Source organism: Heptranchias perlo, chromosome 7 (assembly GCF_035084215.1).
Source record: "Heptranchias perlo isolate sHepPer1 chromosome 7, sHepPer1.hap1, whole genome shotgun sequence".
In the NCBI taxonomy this organism is placed as follows: domain Eukaryota; kingdom Metazoa; phylum Chordata; class Chondrichthyes; order Hexanchiformes; family Hexanchidae; genus Heptranchias; species Heptranchias perlo.
In genome coordinates, this window is record NC_090331.1 from 10,169,210 (window position 1) to 10,191,220 (window position 22,011).

General features: G+C 44.0%; 1 protein-coding gene across 2 annotated transcripts in view; it reads left to right on the plus strand.

Annotated features, from left to right (window-relative positions):
• iqcb1 (IQ motif containing B1) overlaps positions 1-21,700 on the plus strand; it is a 52,693-nt gene extending 30,993 nt beyond the window's left edge. Inside the window, exons 8-14 of one of the 2 annotated variants that reach the window (XM_067987058.1) lie at positions 9,275-9,384; positions 9,905-10,014; positions 14,528-14,670; positions 16,022-16,170; positions 16,882-17,013; positions 18,738-18,894; positions 20,705-21,700. In XM_067987058.1, the coding sequence (XP_067843159.1) occupies positions 9,275-9,384; positions 9,905-10,014; positions 14,528-14,670; positions 16,022-16,170; positions 16,882-17,013; positions 18,738-18,894; positions 20,705-20,907 (1,004 nt within the window). In that variant the 3' untranslated portion in view covers positions 20,908-21,700. Of the gene's footprint in view, positions 1-9,274; positions 9,385-9,904; positions 10,015-14,527; positions 14,671-16,021; positions 16,171-16,881; positions 17,014-18,510; positions 18,895-20,704 lie in introns of those variants that run through there. The other variant, XM_067987059.1, reaches the window with a different exon arrangement.
• Positions 21,701-22,011: the final 311 nt, after the last annotated feature.

Sequence of the window (22,011 nt, forward strand, 5' to 3'; positions counted from 1 at the left end):
CAAGGGGTCGCCCATTTAAAACGGAGATGAGGAGAAGTTTCTTCTCTCAGAGGGTTGTGAACTTTTAGAATTCTTTGCCCCAAAGAGCAGTGGAGGCTGAGTCATTGAATATATTCAAGGCTGAGTTAGACAAATTTTTGATCAGCAAGGGAGTCAAAGGATATGGGGTTCAGGCAGGAAAGTGGAGTTGAGGCCAGAATCAGATCAGCCATGATCTCATTGAATGGCGGAGCAGGCTTGAAGGGCCGAATGGCCTACTCCTGCTCCTATCTCTTATGTTCTTATGACAGACATGGCACCAAATTGCACACAGCAAGGTCCCACAATCAGCAATGAGATAAATGACCAGATAATGTGTTTTGGTGGTGTTGATTTGAGGTATAAATGTTGGCCAGGACACAGAGAATTTCCAGCTCTTTTCAAATAGTGCCATGGGATTTTTCACATCTACTTGAGTAGGCAGATAGGGCCTTAGTTTAACATCTCATCCAAATGATGGCACCTCCGACAGTGCAGCACTCCCTAAGTACTGCACTGAAGTGCCAGCCTAGATTATGTGCTCGACTTACAGGAGTGGGACTTGAACCCACAACGTTGATTCAGAGACAGCTGCCACTGAGCCAAGGTTGACGTCTAATTAAACCTATGTGCCTCAATCACCAATCATTAAGCAGAGCTGGTTATTTAGGGCAATCCAGAGAAGAAATCTTGTTTCTAACCAACACCAAAGATGAATTGGATAGGTACAAATGGATCAGTATATCAACAGTACTGAGTGTAGAATAGGATCGGTAACAATAGATCAGTACATAAACAGTCCAATTACCAACAGGCAAATGTACAACTGAACTTACTACACCAACTTTCTCATCTCCTTCCCCCACGCCTACTGAAGTTGCTGCCCCTCAACGGAGTATAGTATCCAAGGGTGAGGAGAGATATTCGGAGACATTTTTGACACACGAGTTGTTAAAAGCATGAAGTGCTTGGTCACGGCAAGTATTTGTGGCATCGATCATTGCATCTCTTAAGGGAAGAGTAAATGTTTGAAGCAGAGGAAGATACAGAGCCATAGGTGGACAGCAGAGAAGTGAGAGTAGTTTCTATCGCTCCCACAAAGAGCTAGCACATGCACGGTGGGCTGAACAGCCTCCTTCTGTGCTGTAAACTTTGATGATTGTATGGTGTGAGCTGTCCTCACTATTATCTCACCCTAGTGGCCGTTTATAGAAATTGCAGCACTGAAGGAGGTCATTCAGCCCATTGGCCATGTGCCAGTCCTAAACTCTTCAACTGGAGCTGTGTATTCCAATCCCATTACCCTACCCCTTCCTGATCCTTTCAGTGCCAGGAGGCTACCAACCGTGTTGGGGAGTTTTAAACCCCATTCGCTTTCAGTCGACATTTACTTTCACTTCTGTACTATCACCAGGCGTTTTACCCTTACCTCAACCCCCCCCCCCCCACAACACTGTAACTGAAATCCTTATCCATGCTTTCATTACCTCCAGACTTCATTTTCTGATGCTCTCATTGCCAGCCACACACATTCCACCCTACACATACTCCAACTTGTTCAAAACTCTACCACACCATCCTGCTTATCCATCAGTCCCATCCTCCAAATTCTATTGGATTCCTGTGTATCAACTCTGAAATCCTCATCCTCATTTACAATTACCTGTTTGTCTGTCAGATCGATAGATTTTTGGACTCTTAAGGGGATCAAAGGATATGGGGATCGGGCGGGAAAGTGGAGTTGAGGTCGAAGATCAGCCATCATTTGATAGAATGGTGGAGCAGGCTCGAGGGGCTATATGTCCTACTCCTGCTCCTATTTCTTATGTTCTTAAGCCTTCATAAATTAAAAGTGCTGTCCTGAATTCCCCTCTCCCTGCCCCTCGTCCTGCTTCTGCTGAGGGAGATGGCTCATGCTGCCACAGGTTGGTAGGCCATGGCGGTACTGCAGTACCTTACCCAAGCAGCCATTCTTTATTGTGACCTCAGGCAATGAGCATTGGTGGACTATTCTACTGTGGGGGGCATCCCATCCAAGCTGATGTCCTCACTTGACTGTCACACTTTACAACAGGAATCACTGGATAGTGATCAGGAGCAGGAAGCCTTGTCATTTTTCCCTTCCATCTCCCAGAGAAACCAAGGCCATTTGTGCAGCATCCCCACCACCTCCCTATCTGAGTTCAGCTAACTCAGGACAAACTATGGGTCGAACCTGGGAACTTTGTCAGTACTGCACCTTTTGTGCTCTTATCCACTGAGCTTCAGAGCAGTTTGCTTCACCAGATTTTAAACAACCTTTAAGTTGCTAAAACTGGACAAGTAATGCCACCCTAGAAATTACACATGTATCCAGAAAAAGTGAAGTATGCGTTATGTCCGTCCTCGGAACTCGATCCGTCTCTAATATTAACCTGCAGGGTTGTGCAGGCGGGTGAGGTGCCTCATGAATTGATGCGAATCGGGGTCCTATTTCATGAATAAAACCCCAGTGACCTTTTAACCGGGGCCTGAGCGGGGTAACTGCCGTGGCTTTCCCACCAGGCTGAAACGGGTCGGCAGTTGGTGGAAAGGACGAAAAGACTCTCCAGGTAAGTCAAAAATTTCCTTTTGCGGGGCTAGGAGGAGCAGATGTGCTCCACCGGGGCCCACTGGGGAACTCGCAGTCTCGCTTTCCCTGGACTTCCCCCCGCCCCCACTTCCCGCTGATGAGACCCTCTCGAAGCTCCTCCCTGCCATTTACCTGAAAGCTGGTGGGCAGCCAAGGGCCACCTGATCTTCCCCTGCTGGCAGATTATCTGCTGCCTCTTCCCGCCTGTACCCAGAGGTTAAAATCTCCTGCAAAAGAAAAATTAACTCACCGAAATGGTTTCCCACCAGAAAGCCCCCCCTGAGTTAAAATCCACCTCTACCATCTGGAAGTACACACCAGTCCTGTCAGCATCTGGAAAGAGATAGGAAACAGTTTAATATTTCAGGTGGTGACTCTTCACCAGAACTGGCCTTAACCCACCGTTTCTTTTTGCAGATACCAGCAGACCTGTTGCGTGTTTCCCAAATTTTCTGTGTTTATTTCAGATTTTCAGCATTTGTAATCTTTTTTTCTTTATAGCTCAACTTTTTAAGCCTGTCTTGGCGTAGGTTAACCTTGGAGGACAGCTAGCAGCATTCCTGAACAAAAGTATTTCCAACAAGGTTGCTCAATTTCTTTTTTTAAAAATAAATTTGTTTGCCTACATTCAGTGACTGCACTTTTTAAAAAAAAAACACTTTGGGATATCCTGAGGATGTGGTACGTTGCTATGTAAATACAAGCTCGCTCGCTCTTAAATTTACCTGAACGTCCTATAGCATGAGAAGAAGGTTGTTTCTTAATCTGTTTCTCTAACTTCGTAAAAGCTTCATTCAGATTTATTGAAATGTTGCACTGATATGTTAGAAAGAGCACCGTGAATGCTTAAAATCAATACAGCATTACTGCAGGGGAGCCAATCTGTCAATAAATTTTCTAAAGCAAAATACTGCGGGAGGCTGGAAACCTGAGATAAAAACAGAAAATGCTGGAAATGCTCTGCAAGTCAGGCAGCATCTGTGGAGAAAGAAACAGAGTTAACGTTTCAGGTCGATGACCTTTCATCAGAACTGGAAGAAGTTGAAGATTAAACAGTTTTTAAGCAAATACAGAGCCAGGGAAAGGGTGGGGAGTGAAGGAAAGAACAAAAGGGATGGTGTGTGATGGGGTGGAGGACAGGAGTGATTAAATGACAAAAAGGATGTTGGTGCAAGGCAAGGAGGGTGGTAATGGAACAAGTAAAGGAACAAAAGATGGGTCTAGAGGAACTGTAAACAGAATTTTACTTTAGTAAATTTTGTTGAAACAGATTTTTTTTTTTGACATGTCACGTTGACTTTGCAAGCCTCTGTGTACTTTTTTGACCAGATTTGAACAGCTCTCCTGACTGATTTCCAAAACCACCTTTTAGCCAGCAGTCTCGGGGGCCTGTTGTGAGCCACACATTCATTTTTATTCAGTTCTGGTGCTAACATGGCAACAGTTCATTAAAGGCCTTGGAGAGGTTTTTGTGATGTTGGAAGCATTTCAGCATGAAAGGCATTATATTATTACTTCAGCCTGTAGCTATCTAGCTTACAGAATCCTACCTTTCTGGGATGGCTGGATCAAGGGGTAGAGTCCCCTCTTTGTATTGACAAAGGAGGCAGGAGTCACTCTGCAAAATGGCTCCGTTTACCATGATAAATAGCAGGAGCTTTTGGTTCTCGTTTGGCACTGGAATAAGTGTGATCCAACTCAGAATAACATGACACTGCCAATTTAGACACACTAAGATGGCTGTGAGCTTAAATTGATTCATGGTCCAAATTCCCATGACCACTGCTGTGCTGTTTGAAGGAAAAAGATCTGCGAACACTGGAAATCTGGAAGAAAAACTGAAAAGTCTGTGTCTGAAAGAGAAAAAACAGGTTGTTGTGGGACGCTTCATTTTTTTTTCTCATTTCATTTCCCCCTCTACTACATACCTGGCAGAGAGGATGGCCAGCTAAGATGCCTGGGGCGACATGTCCTTCTAAGTTTTCCCTCCCTCCCTTCACAGGTGATACTTGGTCTCCGCTGGTAGGTACCCCAACAGCCAAAGTTGAAAATGGGAGATTGTTGTATGGAAGAAGTCGTGGCTGCAAACCAGCAGCCTTTTCTTTTATTCGTTCATGGGATGTGGGCGTCGCTGGCGAGGCCGGCATTTATTGCCCATCCCTAATTGCCCTTGAGAAGTTGGTGGTGAGCCGCCTTCTTGAACCGCTGCAGTCCGTGTGGTGAAGGTTCTCCCACAGTGCTGTTAGGAAGGGAGTTCCAGGATTTTGACCCAGCGACAATGAAGGAACGGCGATATATTTCCAAGTCAGGATGGTGTGTGACTTGGAGGGTAATGTGCAGGTGGTGGTGTTCCCATGTACCTGCTGCTCTTGTCCTTCTAGGTGGTAGAGGTCGTGGGTTTGGGAGGTGCTGTCGAAGAAGCCTTGGCGAGTTGCTGCAGCGCATCCTGTGGATGGTACACACTGCAGCCACTGTGCGCCGGTGGTGAAGGGAGTGAATGTTTAGGGTGGTGGATGGGGTGCCAATCAAGCGGGCTGCTTTGTCCTGGATGGTGTCGAGCTTCTTGAGTGCTGTTGAAACTCCTCTCATCCAGGCAAGTGGATTACAATCCTATTGACTGTAACCGAGTGTTGGAGCACTGAATACATTGCACCAGCTCGGAAGAATATCTCTTTGCCTCCGCAACAGCGGTCCCACTTCCTTACATAACGGCCAGATGCTAAAGTAGTTAATTGTGTAAGGTATTTTGAGACATTATAACCAGATGAGGGGCTCTGTAAATTAAAATGTTGCTATTATTAGTCTCAGTGGTCCAGGCTACGTAAGCTAAATAGGATGCATGAATGACAATGTATTGGTGGAGGGGGGGCTCTTCACTTTGTTGAATGCTGACCTGGCAAATCGTTTCTTGAATGGATCTGCTGCGGCATTTGGAGTAAAACATGACCTGTGCTGAATATTCATAATTCTGTGGAGACACTCAAGATTTTGTGTTCTTGGCCCAGCCCAGCCCAGCCTACTTGGGTTTTAATTTCTTTGTGTGCTCTCGGTACAGAGGAATCTGTGAAACCTGCTCTCTAAGGAATGATTTTCTGTCCTTTTATCAGATTTCCTATCTCCTCTTGGTATTGGAGCTCATACTGGATATTCTGTCTTGCTGTTTGGGAATCGTTTTTGATGGATCCTATTTTTCTTTCCTTCATTGTTCTGGTTTGCACAGTTTCAACACTATTTTGACTGTAAAAGGAAGCAGTGTGAAATTATGGGAAGCAAATTAAAACTTAAGTATGCTGGTTTAATGTATCGGGGTTTGGGGGAAGGAGTTACACAGATTAACTTTAGAATTTATTTGAATCAAATTGATCCAAAAAACCCAAATCCTGAAAAATCCAAATGCAGCACAATTTGCACAGTCTAGATTTGGAAGTCACTTTCTAACTCAATCCAGTCAACTCCCCAGTAAAATTGTAGTAGGGGCTGTGCTGCTTCTACATAATACATGTAACATTTATCCCTACAAGTGAACTTCTAGCAGTAATAATAGATTGTGCATAACGTTTCATAATTTCTGAAACTGAAGAGTTAAACTTATAGCACATATCCATCCTCATCACAACTGTACACATACACTCCCATCTCCACCCAGCAGGATTTGTCTATCGCCTCGTATGGTGCTATGTGTAATTACAGCTGAAACTGAAATCCACAACTCCTCTTTCCCGAGGGGTACAATCTATGTGAAGGAATGGGCTTGTCTCATGCCCTGCTTTCTCTCGGAGGCATGCAGATCGCCACTCATCCAGGTTTCAGAGCTAGGATTACAAACACTTCTCTTATCATTTGCCAAAATCTACAGCTGTAGCCACCTGTGCTAACTTGCCCATGCAACCATCCGCACCTTGCATTTACATAGCACTTTAACATGCAAAGCATCCCAAGGCACTTTACAGAATAGTAATGAGGAATAGAACACAAGCCAAGGGAGAGTGCTTAGGAGCTATGGCCAAAGACTTGGGCAAAGGATGAGTTTTGCAAAGATTTTTAAAGGAAGAGAGGGAAGTTGAGGGGTTTAGGTGGGGGGTGGGTCCCAAAGAGCAGGGCCAGGGCATCTGAAAGCTCTGCCACCAAAGGGACGGAGGTGAAAGGAAGGGGGTTACATAGGAGGTCAAAGTCGGAAGATTGAAGTGGCAGCTGCCAAGAACAATGGTTTCGGTAATTCTGCCTTTCAGCTGAAGGAAATTGCAACTCATCCATGATTTAACATCGGATAGGCTGTCCGACAGCACGCATTTGCTGTAGGCCTGAGAGAAACGATAGATAAATAGAGCTGGGTGCCGTCAGCACATATGGAAGCTGAATATGTGCCTGTGAATGATGTTACCAAGGGGCAGCATATAAATGAGAAAAAGCAGGGAACGAAGAATAAATCCTATGGGGACTCTGGAGGTGACGGTGGTGAAAACTGAATAGAAGCTATTGCTGAAGATGTGCTGACTGCATCTGAACAGGTCGGAGTGGGACCATGCAAGGGCAATCCTACGGATCTGGGCGATGGTGAGGAGGACAGCATGACCGGCCACGTCAAACGCCGTGGCAAGGTCAAGGACAAGGAGAGATAATGCACCGTGGTCACAGTCACAGAGGATGTCATTTGTGACTTTGGCCAGGGTGATTTTAGTGCTGCTTCATGAGTGGAAGCTGAATTGGAGGGATTTGAACAAGGAGATGGCACAGAGCTCTGAGGCAACAAGATGCTTACAAAGGAAGCGGAGGTTAGAGATGGGGCAGTTATAGGACAGATGGGTCAAGCAGGGGTTATTTGAGGAGGGGGATGATAACTGCACTTTTGAAGTGGAAAAGGAGCCTGAGGAAAGGGAACTGTTAACAATGTGAGTGGCAATTGTGTGATTGGCAGAGGGGGTGCATTCCAGAGTCTCACTAGAATTAGAGACCATATCAACATTTAAGAATAGATTAAATAGGTGATTGAAGGAAAGGGGAATAAAGGGATATGAGAACAGGGCCGGCACATGAGATTAGGACTACTACTCGTCTGGAAAATAACCACCAACAAAAACTGGTTGGGCCAAGCAGCCTTTTGCTATGTTGTAATCTAGAAAGCAAGAAGTGATTCTCTTGAAAGAGGTGAGTTTGGAGAAGGCAATACAGGACAAAATGCAAACTGATAAGTGTTCAGGCTGGAGTAGTTGGCAGACTGGGGAGAGGTTGGGGGTAGTGAGAAGAGGAAGGGGAGCAACGGCTTGAAGCTAAAGGCAAAGTTGCAGTTTTACAGTGCACTCGTCCTCAATTTGATATGGCTGCAAATCCCTGAATCTTTCCCGTTGGTAAGTGAATCAGCTACAAAGATTCACCCAGAGGCACATACGTTCTTGAGAAAATTAAGTGGCAAGGCAGGGTGATGAACACTGAAGTGCTGCGGTGAACCAACGCGACTACAGCATGGGTTTACAGGTGCAGCTTTGGCGGGTCGAACATGTCTGCACACGAGACAAATGTTTCTCCTAAAGCCATATTCTGATGGCATGAGAAAGGAGGGGTTGGTGGTTGGGATTCCGTGGAAATGTTTCAAGAATAACCTGAAGCGAAGATTAAAGGAACATGACGTTAATCAGGAAACCTGAATTTGGTAATTTCCAGTGCCACGCAGTGCAGCATAACAAACTTTTAAGACATCCCTTCAGAACAGTCAACCAGCATATACAAGACAATAATGGTCAGTAACCAGAGGACACAGATTTAAGGTGATTGGCAAAAGAACCAGAGGCGACATGAAGGGGATAAAATGTACGCAGCAAGTTGTTTTGACCTGGAATGCACTGCCTGAAAGGATGGTGGAAGCAGATTCGATAGTAACTTTCAAAAGAGAATTGGATAAATACTTGAAGGGGACAAAATTTACAGGGCTCTGGGGAAAGAGCAGGGGCAGTGGGACTAATTGCATAGCTCTACCAAAGAGCCGGCATAGACTCAGGCACGATGGGCTGATTGCCTCCTTCTGTGCTGTATCATACAATGTGCCCATCAGTGTACTTTGTGCATTGGTCTGTGGAGCCACTTACACAAATACTGCTGACTGTAATTATTTGCCTGTGCGTCATGAACATCTTTGTTTCAAAGTGACTTGGATTGTTAGCTTGAATTGTCACTAGGAACTCCCTACCTAACAGCACTGTGGGAGTACCTACACCACACAGACTGCAGCCGTTCAACAAGGCAGCTTAATACCACCTTCTCAAGGGCAACTAGGGATGGGCAATAAATGCTGGCCTTGCCAGCAACACCCATATCCCAAGAACGAATCAAAAAAAACAATTGATCCTGAATTTTCCCATGGTCCTATTACTCTTTGATGCTTTAAACTAGTATTTAATTATGACACACAGCCCCTTGTACCGTCATGCTTGGAACCAACATAGCCTCGAGCTAAAGGCAATACCATGGGCACATTGAAATAATAACTTTTGTAATACAAAGAAAAAAAAGAAAGAATTTGTATTTTTATAGGTAATAAAACAGATAATTTGTAATTTCCTGCATTATGCTTTGCATTTAAAAAAATAATTCCTATGAAAGTCGCTGTCAAGGAATGTCTGAGAAATAATTTGTCAGTGGTTTGTTTCCCAGGTTTATGTCCTCTCTTGAGCAAGCAGTGGACAGGAAGAGGCTTTGACAGGGAGCTGAGTCAACTATTGGAACTGCTCTATGCTGGGTCCACCCAAGGAGCAGAGAAGCAGGTAAGCATTATTAACCTAATCAGTGGCACAGAATCGATGGTTCTGTGAGAATAAAAATATCCTACATTCCAGCAGTTTATTTTTGGCACTGTGGGTGGTGGAAGCAGATTCAACAGTAACTTTCAAAAGAGAATTGGATAAATACTTGAAAAGGAAAAAATTACAGGGCTATGGGGAAAGAGCAGGAAAGTGGGACTAATTGGATTGCTCTTTCAAAGAGCCAACACAGGCACGACGGGCCGAATAGCCTGTGATGTAAGATTCTATGACCTGGCTGTCATTCTTTTTTTTTACCTTCAGAAAAAAGGGTGACAAAAGTTTAGAACAATTTACTGGGTAAAGTAGTGAAGTCGAAAACTTTAGGGGAATTTAGATGCTAGGCCGGACAAATTGGAACGCTGGATGGATGGATGGCTTTGTTGGGCTTAGTGGCCTTTTCTCACCCTTGTCTTTTTTTCTTACTGTTTGAAGTTTAAGCAAGTTAACTTAACAATAAAAGCATAAATCTTGGTGTTTTTAGAGGTTCTACAGAGCTGCATGCGTGATCCAAGCAGCATGGAGAGCATATCAGACAAGAAAGCGGATGAAGAAGCTTCCAAAAGTAGTGACAACTTTACAAAGGAGCTTCAGGTAAAGCTTTTGATCCTCCTATCCCCCATTTAAAAATCTATATACAAATACCTGTATAGATTCTTTGAATCCATGACTTGGAAAAGGATGTTGCACATCTCTGATTTTCATCGCCCCACCATTGGCGGCCGTGCCTTCAGCTGCCCAGGCCCTAAGCTCTTGAATTTCCACCTTAACCCTCTCCTTCTCTTTACCTCTCTCGCCTCCTTTTAAGCTGTTCCATAAAACCTACCTCTTCGATCAAGCTTTTGGTCACCTGCCCTAATATCTCCATATGTGGCTCGGTGTCAAATTTTGTTTGATAATCGCTCCTGTGAAGCGGCTTGGGAAGTTTTACTATGTTAAAGGCGCTATATAAATGCAAGTTGTTGTTGTTGTAGTATGGGTGACATAGCAGTCTACCATGATGTTGCTTACAATAAGTCAGATTTCTGCTCTTTTACAAGGTGGAATTTCCTGCTTATATCTTTTTTAAATATAATAAAAAATGGCAGCCATCACAAACATTTTCTGTCAGTCACACTTTGTGTGTCACACATGTCTATGTCACGTAATTATAGGCAAATTTATTCATCATAGGTAGTTTCTTCCAACTGATTGGCTCATAAGCATTTTTATTATAATTATTGTAAATCGCCTAGAGCTACCTAGATTTTAATCATCAATACATTTCAGTGTTTTTGTCTGAGGGAGAAATATAAACCTTTTAAAAGTGAAATCTATACTTTATTTAATAATAAATCACCACCACAACCTATTTAAAGCCTCAACAGCCCCCTTATTTAATGAATACATATATTTATATATAATGAACCTCAAATACTTCACAGTCTCAGGATACGGGGTAGGACATTTAGGACTGAGATGAGGAGAAGTTTCTTCACTCAGAGGGTGGTGAACCTGTGGAATTCTCTACTACAGAAGGCTGTGGAAGCCAAGTCACTGAATATATTTAAGAAGGAGCTAGATAGATTTCTAGACACAAAAGGCATCAAGGGGTATGGGGAGAGAGCGGGAATATGGTATTGAGATAGAGGATCAGCCATGATCATATTGAATGGCGGAGCAGGCTCGAAGGGCCGAATGGCCTACTCCTGCTCCTATTTTCTATGCTTCTATGTTTACTTCATAGTATCATAGTACGTACAGCATTGGAGGAGGCCATTTGGCCCATTGTGCCTGTGCCGGCTCTTTGAAAGAGATATCCAAAAAGTCCCATTCATAGAATTAAATTCTAAGTCCCATTCCCCTGCTCTTTCCCCATAGCCCTGTAAATTTTTTCACTTCAAATATTTATCTAATTAACTTTTGAAAGTTACTATTGAATCTGCTTCCACCATCCTTTCAGGTAGTGCATTCCAGATTGTTACAACTCGCTGCGTAAAAAAATGTTTCCCCATGTCGCCTCTGGCTCTTTTGCTGATCATCTGATCATCTTAAATCTGTGCCCTCTGGTTACCGACCTTTCTGCCACTGGGAACTGTTTCTCCTTATTTACTCTATCAAAACTGTTCATGATTTTGAACACCTCTATCAAATCTCCCCTTAACATTCTCAATCTCCCCACATAACTAAACATATATGTTAAGGCCTTGACATCTTTCCTAAAGTGTGGTGCCCAGAATTGAACACAATACTCCAGCTGAGGTCTAACCAGTGTTTTATAAAGGTTTAGCATAACTTCCTTGCTTTTGTACTCTATACCTCCATTAATAAATGTAAGGAATCTTACAACACCAGGTTGTAATCCAACTGTTTTATTTGAAAATGAAATGATACACTGATGAAAATGATTTTCAAATAAAACAGTTGGACTATAACCTGGTGTTGTAAGATTCCTTACATTTGTCAACCCCAGTCCATCACTGGCATCTCCACATCATGTCCATTAATAAAGCCCAGGATCCCATATGCTTTTTTAACAGCCTTCTCAACTTGTCCTGTCACCTTCAAAGATTTGTGTATGTGCACCCCCAGGTATCTCTGTTCCTGCACCCCCTTTAAAATTGTACCATTTAGTTTATATTGCCTCTGCTCATTCTTCCTACCAGAATGAATCACTTCACACTCGTCTGTGTTAAATTTCATCTGCCATGTATCTGCCCATTTCATAAGTCTGTCTATGTTCTTCTGAAGTTTGTTACTGTCCTTCACATTGTTTACTACATTTCCGAGTTTCATGTCATCTGAAAACTTTGAAATTATATCCTCTATACCCAAGCCCAGGTCATTAATATATATCAAAAAGAGCAGTGGTCCTAATACCACTGGGGAACACCACTGTATACTTCCCTCCAGTCTGAAAAACAACCGTTCACCACTATTCAATGCTTTCTGTCCCTTAGCCAATTTTGTATCCTTGTTACTTAACAGCAATTATACTTTGTGCCTTAAATTAGCAATGACACTTTGCATTTATATAGCGCCTTTAACATGGTAAAATGTCCCAAGGAGACATTCACAGGAGCGTTATCTAACAAAATTTGATACCGAGCCACACAAGGGGATATTAAGACAGGTGACCAAAAGCTTGGTCAAAGAGGTGGATTTTAAGGAGCATCTTAAAGGGAGGAGAGAGAGTTAGAGAGGTGGAGAGGTCTAGGGAAGGAATTCCAAAGCTTAGGGCCTAGGCAGTTGAAAATACAGCTTCATCTCAGCTGTAAATAATACATCTCCATTATGTTGTATAACACCCCTGTCCTTGTTAAACAGTGTATCATTTCATTTACAAACACCAATGCCACGGGTCGTCCACAAGCACCTGTCACACACCAGATGTCACACTTTATTACAGATGCAAAATTATCTTTTTTTAAAAATAGAAAGCCAATTATTGACCCGGAGCCTGAAACTTACAAGCACTTTCTAGTTATCCTCATCAAACAGCAATTAAACTCTGATTGACCCGAATCTGTGTTTACTTAACAACAATTAGACTTTGTGACCTCAAAAAAAAAACTGTTCCACATTAGCAGCAAAATAATATGCTATGCATTATATGGTGTAACACACTTGTCCTTATAAAACAGTATTATCTAACTTGCTATGAGCAACACCACATGAAATATGCTAGGAGAAGTTCATGTTGAGCAATGTAATAGCACAACAGTGTATGGTTTACTCTTTTAACCGTGTGCTGTGAGCCACAGGATTTGCTCTGAGGAGTCAGTGGTCCCTTACTAGTAGCCCACTGACTTCCCCAGCTGTAGGCTGGTGCATATAAATCTGGTGCATGTCAATTTTTCGATGTGATTTTGTCAGTAAATTTGGTGAAGCTGTCCTGTACAGTAGTACAGCTTACATCAGGCATTAACATAGGCAATAGACATTAAGGTAGGTACAGCATAAAATTATCAGGGCCAGAGTGATCTCCTGGACCAATTTCGATCGCCTAAGAGAGGAATTTCCCAGATTTTTCCGCACCCCTCCCCCCCAAATTGGCCTGGGTTGTTATCTGATTTTCCTCCTCTCCCAGGAGATCACATGGTTTCGGGTGGGGTGGGGGGGTGGGTATATATTGTGATGCATAAGCTATCACAATTGTGTGGGAAAGCTGGACGGACCAGAGGGTCTTCTCCTGTCCGTCGTTGTTTGTATGTTCGTAATATCCTATGGAAAGAAGCAGGATAAGGAGGTCACTGAGATTTTGGACCAGATACGAGTCCTTGCTGTTGTGCATCTAGTTAGCTTTTTATTTATGAAGGAGTCTGGCTGCTGGATGAAGGCAGCAAGCAAAAGAGAAGAGTCTTAGGGGACAGAGACAAGACCAAGAAAGAGGAAAGGTGAGAGACAGCAAGAGTAAGAGGACCAGTAGGGAAACAGAGAGATGAGAGGCAAGGAGAGAAGGGAGACCTGAGTCATAGAGAAATGGGAGACAAGGCAGCGAGAGAGAGAGAGAGAGAGAGAGAAAGACTAGAGACACATGATAAGAGAGAACAACAGTTAAGGCAGAATATAAGCACTAGGCAACAAGCTTACATTTATTCGCTGAAATTTAATTCTGTAGGTAAGGCATTAAGAACAAGAAATTAAAAGAAGAAAAATAGCGCCTTTCACAACCTCAGGACATCCCAAAGCGCTTCACAGGCAATGAAGTACTTTTGAAGTGTAGTCACTGTTGTAATGTAGGAAATTCTGTATTTTATATATGAAAAAATAGCCAAATGTTTATCTAGGTGCAAACTTTTCTAAAGGCCCTTATAAAGTGAGGAGGGAAATCAGGAAGCATTTTTTATGCAAAGGGTAGAGGAAATCTGGAAAACTCTCCACCGAAAGGCTGTGGATGCTGGGTCAACTGAACTTTTCAAGACTGAGATCAATAGATTTTTGTTAGGTAAGGGTATCGAGGGATATGGAGAAACAGCAGGTAAATGATCCAGTGGAATGACGGATGAATGACCTACTCCTGCTCCTATGTCCCTTGCATCTGTCTTCCGTGGTACATTTAGTATCTGTACGGAACTCTGGCCATGTTTGCTGAGAATTGATTGTAATCACGTGAAATGCTACTTAGGGCAAGACGCAAACAGGAAATGCAGCGACTGGAAAAGAAGAGAGAGGAGGAGGAGCTCAAACACCAGCTACTGCTCCGGCGGCACCGGGCTTTACGAGAGTTTCGACAGCGGCAGCTGAGCTTACTGGAAATAGTCCCTGCAAGTAAATGACTTTTCAAAAATTTGGTATCTTTGTCCTCACACCCCTGGGGTCCAAAACTGCTTAACCTTGCTTACCTCTTTCTTCCTTCAAAACCCTCTTAAAAACCTGTTGGTTTTGTTCAGTTTCTCCTCTCCTTTAACCTTTTCCGTCACCTGCTCGCCACCCTCCTTTCCTCGTTGTAACGTACTCTGAGCTATTGTTCTGCGTGAGCGATACTGCATAAAGGCAAATTGTTGTCCTTTGGGAGGGCTTCGGGGAGGGGCACTGAAGATTGTGACTCTTTAGAGCCCCCTTCAGCTAGGAGAACAGCAAAGAACATGCAGATTTCTAAAAGTAAATCAGGCAGAATATTTTCAGCCAAAGGGTAGCATGGGTCCGGAACAAGTTACAAAAGCATGCAATTGAAACGAGCCGTATAAATGGGTTCGAGAAACTCTGAATTCAGCAAAATTTACAAGTTCTCTTGGGTTATGGTACATTGCATGATACTTCAGATACATTGGGGATCTTGCCCAATTCAGGGCTCTTCATTCGCACTAGGCATTGGCCTTTGATGGAGCTGGGTTACTCCTCGGCAGATATGCTTATTTAATGTTATTTCAACCCTTTGACATGTCTCAGAGCAGGCTATGTTGTTCCTAATGATGTGTAATTTTAAGGATTCCTTCTTGTTTTTAGCATTTCTATCGCGGAAATCAGACTGATAGTACAGTCTTTGGATGTGGAAAATAGGCAATGTGTATCAGGCGAGATTTGGAAAACAGTATTGTACCATATGACTTAAACTGTGATGAGTTTTTCAAAATCCAGTAATCTGTTCCTGACCCGTAATTGGCAGGCATATCAACTGCAGCCCCCATATATGTTACATACCAAGCACCTGGAGCGTGTTCCACATCCTACTACTGCGAAAAAAAAACAAACTGGCTTACCGTCAGACCCCAGTGACGCAACCAAAATGCACATGGGACTAATGCAACAGGCAAGCACAACAGCATCCTGCAATTGGCCCCCAGGATCGTTCATAAACCCGGATACTTAATAAAGCTCACTCACTGCCACAATGCACTGCGTATATCATATATTAATTTAATGTATGTCAGTGTGTTAATTAATGCACAGTTTCATGCAAAACTGCAACGGGATTATTTTACTGCATGTTACAGGGAGATATATATTATATGTTCCTACTGATTTATTGTTCAGTAGCATTTCAATCGGATTGTTGCTTTGATCCTGTGTGTACTTTTTGGAGGATCATCATAAAAATATTTAGAATGTCTTGCACGTGTCCTTTTGCTGGTCCCAATTCCCCTGATGCACAGAATAATACTTGTCATCTTCTCTGCAGGTGAAATGGACCGATACCTACAGGAAGAGAAAGAGCAGTCAGCACTGTTGATTCAGAAGGTCTGGCATGGGTACAGGCAGAGGAGGGCCTTCCACAAACAGAAGCAGGCCCTTAAGGAATTCAAGGCAGCTGTTGTTATCCAGAGGGCTGTGAGTGCTTTCCTGATGGGTTGAAAGTTAAAACTTTAGTGCTTTTGAAAAACCAGTACAGAATAGTAATGTTGGAGCAGCATTTCACCGCGCCGTGAGGTGATTGGCACATGCACAATTTACCTCCACGATCACCGGGTTTTGCACTGGGGAGGTGTGGAGTAGAGGTCACAGGAAAGATGATAACGTTTGGAGGGAGGGTTGTACCTGTGCAGTACCGAGCATCTGCTCGCAGACATTTCCGAGTGGTGGTTTAAGAACAGCGTCCCTGTTTGTCCCCTCATCTGCAGCTGGTATGTGGCTTGGAGGGACCAGGAAATGGGAGTAACAAAGAGGGTGTCATAACCTGAAATGTTTTTTTTAAAAAAAGGATAAAACATTGGATAATGTACACCCAGGAAAATGATATGGCATTTTTCCTTTAAAATCTCAAAATGACTAATTAGACGTCGGTGGATTGATTGGACGTGTAATATGCTTGCATTGAGAAAAGACTACTGGGTAGTATTTTATGCTCAGCTTGGGAATCCTATTTAGTGACTGTGAAGGAATTCTGTACTTGAATTGGGGATCCTGTACAATGGAAATAAATTTAATGTCAGGGAATTTAATGTTGTTTATCCCTTGAATTGTTATTGAGAAGGGACATTACTCCACCAGTGTAGAACTAGAGCTTCAGAAAGAGTTCATGAAATGTTTTTCTGGTTGCAGGTCTTGAAGTTCTTACAAAGACGTCGAAACCTGAGAACAGGTATCCTTCCCTGGCAGGGATCGAAGGGACTCACAGACACACGGAGGCTAGAACTGCGTGCTAAAGTAGAAGAATATGTCAAACTTCATCCGGTGAGTATATTGCACCAGAGCTGTGGCCTCATCTCCCAAATGTCAGAAATTTCAGGATTTCATACAGTGAAACCTGTACAAAAAGGATACCCATAAAAAACAGACACTTATTGACAGTCCCAAGTAACTTACATTGCAATAGATACAAGATGCACCTTGAAACCACGGACACTCACAAATTACAAACTACAGACAGCGTTCAATGCACTATTGTCCATTTACAACTTAAAACGGAGGACAAACAGGTAACCGTGAGGCGGCAGTAGGAAGAAACGGCTTTTGTGGAATGGAGTTCTCTTCACCCAGCATCCGTAGCGGCAGAGAAACTGCCCTACCTCTTGGATTGACTGCATGCACAGCTCGATCCCAAGGATAGAGTGGTTTCTCTGTCACTATGGATGCTGGGTAAAGAATTCCCCATTCCACAAAAGCTAGGAACTGCACCGGGCAACACCACATCTCACTCCACCAGTAGGTCAGGTACTGATGAGCAGCTAGGAGCCCCCTACTCATCCCCCAGAACTTCAAACATTAGCAACTGCAGCACATGGAGGGTGGGGATCCCAGACAGGGGTCTGCAGGACATTAATCCATCCCCAATTTGGCTAGGATCTCCCAGGCACTCCGGCCCTACAGCAGCCACCTAGCCCTGTGCAGGCTGCCGACATAGCAGATCCCAGGATCAGGACATCCCTTCCTCAATGGAAAAAGACCCCAGGATGGCAATGAACTGGGAAAAGCAACGAACACAAAATGAACTGATATCACATCCCGCTGGCCGGACTCCCGAATCAGGCACAATCCCAGGTGAGGGCAAAAAAAGAAGGAACTCTGCAGGAGATACAGCCAATCCTGGAATATTTGGCTCATCCAGTTTACTGTACGTAGTGACCATTTTGAAAATAAGGACACCTGCTACAAGACCCTTACTTATCCCTAATTTACAGGTTTCACTGTATTTTCGAACATAAAAAAAGTATGGAACGAGAAAAGGCCTTTCGATCCAACAAGCCCACTCTATCCAGAGTCCATGTCTGATTATTCTATTATGGACTCCCTCCCATACTACCTGTTGATCTCGTGCTTTAACAAACATAAATTGCCTCCCATACTTCCCTTGAGAAAAATGAGCAGTGATATTAATACCTCTATAAACTACAATCCCCCTTAGCAACATTTAACGGATTAATCCCGAATGGCCCTAGTTTAGATGGTTTCAAAGACAGCTTCCTGTGCGGTTTAGGTAACTGAGATTGTGCATTTAGGAGCCATAGTGTCCCAGCCAAGAGTTGGTACGCAAATCAAAAGTTCAGATTCAGAGAGGTCTGAAAGATTCGTACTCATCACTACTGTAGACTGTGTTACAATACCTGGTGTTTATTTGTAAAGGATCCATTGATTTTCTTGTACATTTTTATTGTTAAATATTATAATTACATTTCCAAACTAATCTTTGGGAAACTGCCTCTACATATCTTGTTTATCTTTCAAATACAGGCTTTGTGTTGACTAATAAACTTTGGATCTACGGTGCATCACCGATCACTCCTGTCATTGGACCCTACATCCCCTATAATCTGGGGAGCCCCATCAGTGCCCAACACCTAGGTAAACAATAGCGTGTCTCAAGGACCATAACAAAAGGACCCCTCGCCGTGCGTACTGGATACTAAAGTAAGGCAGCCAAAACTGGACACAACACTCTAACCCATGTCTGCTCTCAGGTTCCCCAAGTGTCGGAAGAGAGAACAAACGAATGCCATTCTCAGGCTCAGGAGATGTTGGGTCAGTACCTCATGAGGAGGAACCTGGAGCGAAAGGCAGAGCAGCGGCAGGAGGCACTGCTCGCCCAGATCAACACTGACATTGAGCTACTGATGAGTAAGTAGGCTGATGGGATATCTGTTAACCCTGTGAGCACTGAGTGTCTTTTTACAGATTTCAAAATGCACACACAGGGCCACAATTACCTCCTGAGCACTATCTCAAGAATGGACTTGGGAGAGGCTTAGGAACAGTTTTCCTGAGCATCCTCTCAAATCAGAGAACAAAGCACGTTTTTTTTTTAAACGAATTTGCGATGCAGGTCACTCCAATGGCTCGGTGAGCTTGGTGGGTAAGTAGCTGAGCCAGAAAAAGCAGGTGGCAAGTTCGATACCTGGACTCTGCTGCCTAGGTGATCTCAGCTGGACCCCTGTAGGGACGCTCCAGTTGGTCGGAGCGCCTTTGGGTTTGGGGGAGGTTAATCAGCCAGGGTTTATGCTCCTGATTCCCCCCCCCCCCCCCCCCCCCACCCAGCGAGCCTGGCTGAAACTCTCACACGTGTGGTTGTTGGGCGAGGTCGTCATCATCTTAGGCTCTGATTTCCCCTTCCCCCATGTTGAATAGCTTGCCGACACCCGAGGCTGACGCACGAGCGATGACCAGTTGGGCGACGGGGGAGTGGGACTAATTGGAGAGCTCTTTCAGAGAGCCGGCGCGGGTATGGTGGGCCGAATGGCCTCCTTCTGTGCTGTAAGGTTGCATGAACGCGCCTTCATCCAGCAGCCAGGTTGAGACCTGTCAAAAAGGCACTCAACCGAGCCAGTGAGCTTGAATGGCAGTGCAGCCCAAAGACTCGAGCCTGTGGCCTCGTGACCGGGGGGTCAGTCATCTTATCAGTCAGAGCTGCTGCTACATGAGGCACTTCTGTTTAAAGTCCATAAGACAACCTTCAGATTAGATTTACATCAGACAGAATGTGCAGGAGAGTTGCTGTATTTGACTGCTGTTGCTGCAATACCATATTCATGACCCACTTCCACAACTTCATCATCATTGCGCTCCTGATTACCCTCACTGCCATGTCACAGTGATTTACTGTCAGCGAATAACAGCTTAAAATGTCCGTTTGAGTTTTATTTTATTAAATTGCCTGCAGACTGTTGTTGTGACAAATTACAAATGTTTCACAGTGAGTCTTAAGCAACCTTCAGTAAAAAGAAAAACAGTGAAAGCTGAAATAAAAAGAAAATGTTGGGAGTGAAAAACCAGGCAGGGTCTGAAAGAAAAGGCAGCGTATTAACTCGGGTCTGGTCCACGCGATTTAAAAAAAAAATTAAATTGGGGTGCGGCCCGTTTGTGATTTTAATAATTTTTCCGGGGGAGAGCTTGAGTTTGGCCTTTGTGCGGGGTAGGCCTATATACGCACATCAATGAGATAGGCAGAGTTTGAGGACTGAGAGGTTTGAGGCCGTTCAGGGGGGGTGATGTGAGAAAGCACTTCTTCACACAAAGGGTAATTGAAATCTGGAGCTCTCGCCCCTCAAAAGCTGTTGAGGCTGGGGGTCAGTTGAAAATTTCAAAACTGAGATTGATCGATTTTTGTTAGGTAAGGGTATGAAAGGATATGGAAATAAAGAGGGTAAACGGGGTTGAGGTACAGATCAGACATGATCTAATTGAACGGCGGAACAGGCTCGAGGGGCTTAATGGCCTATTCCTGTTCCTATGCGAGGGGAGGATTCAGCCCAAAATGTTAACCTGTTTTTCTCTTTCCGTCCGATCCTGATGCATCTGCAGTATGTCCCCAGCATCTTCGGTCCTGAAGTTCTGCTAACATTGATGAACTGGACAATTTTGACTCCTTGCCTTGTGTAGTCGCCTGTATTCCTATTTTTTAACTGGCTTTTTAAAATCTTTTTACATACAGACGCTCCAGGTCTAAAGGAGGCCACAAAGAAGGATACGGAGGTGTTTAACAGCAGGTCCGTTCCTGTAGCAGTCAGGGCCAAGCAGTCTCACAACACGATGCTGCAGTTCACACGCTGGCCCTGGTGGAAGAAACTGGGGGACGAGTTTCTGGATCCTGAAATGATCTGCACCGAGGACATGGATTTTGATCTTGTACTGTGACATCGAGGTATAGAGGACGGGTATTGAAAGGGACACTGGCAAGGGAGCCTCATGCAGCAGCCAAACGTGTGGGCAAATGGCAGGTGCGCGGACCGCGATTGCACGATGTGCGGAGTTGGCACGCAAGACTCCCCTTCGGTAGAGCATACTCGTAACATCGACTCTTATGTGTCTTCTCCAAGTGCGTTTATGAAAAGCCACAAGAAGGAAAGAAAGAACTTGCATTTATATAGCGCCTTTTTTGAAGTGCAGTCACTGTTGTATCCCAGGTGAACGAGGCAGCCATTTTACCACGTTAAGGTCTCACAAACAGCAACGGGATATGTGACCAGTTAATCTGATTTAGTGGTGTTGGTTGAGGGATAAAAGTGTTAATCCCTAGTGGCAGGGGGCCTGAGCTTCGAGCAAAGACTGGAGAAAATCGGATTGTTCAGCCCTGAAAGGCCACCAGGAAGGGACCTGATAGAGATACACAAGATAGTGAACAGCACAGAAAATGTAAATCCAGGACACTACTTCAAGATAAAAGACAAGAGGAGGATTCAAACAAGTAAAAGGCAAAACTTGGACTGTTAACAGAAGGTTTCAAGCAGAGATTGATAAACATCCAAATGAGATAGCGCAGGCAAAAACCTTAAATGATTTAAGAAACAGCTGGTTGCTGTGATAGGGGAAATATATACCTTTTCTGGATGGGTGAAATGATGGGCTGACCGGCCTCCTGCCTCCATATGTATTTCATATCTCATTTAAAAAAAAATCATATTTATTAAACTTCCATCTGTTCTTCCTACCTGTGCTGATCCTGAATTTATTTTGTAAACCTGAACTCACTCACCATGGTGTTCTAGCAAGGAGCTTTAGTTAGAGAACTCTATTGGAACAGCTTAAGCGCTGCTTTGTATCTTCTCAATTTCCAGGTTATTACGTGTTACCTGTTCCCTAGTGGAGAGAACATTCCGGGAGGTGAACCTGCTCCCAGGCCTTTGCCAGTGCTGGATACATTTTAACCTCCCAGCTGGAAGGTGTGCAAGAGTAAGAGGGAATAGTCCCGCTGATTTATCCCTTTCCCTTCGTGCATGGAGGAGCGGGCAGGACTAGTTG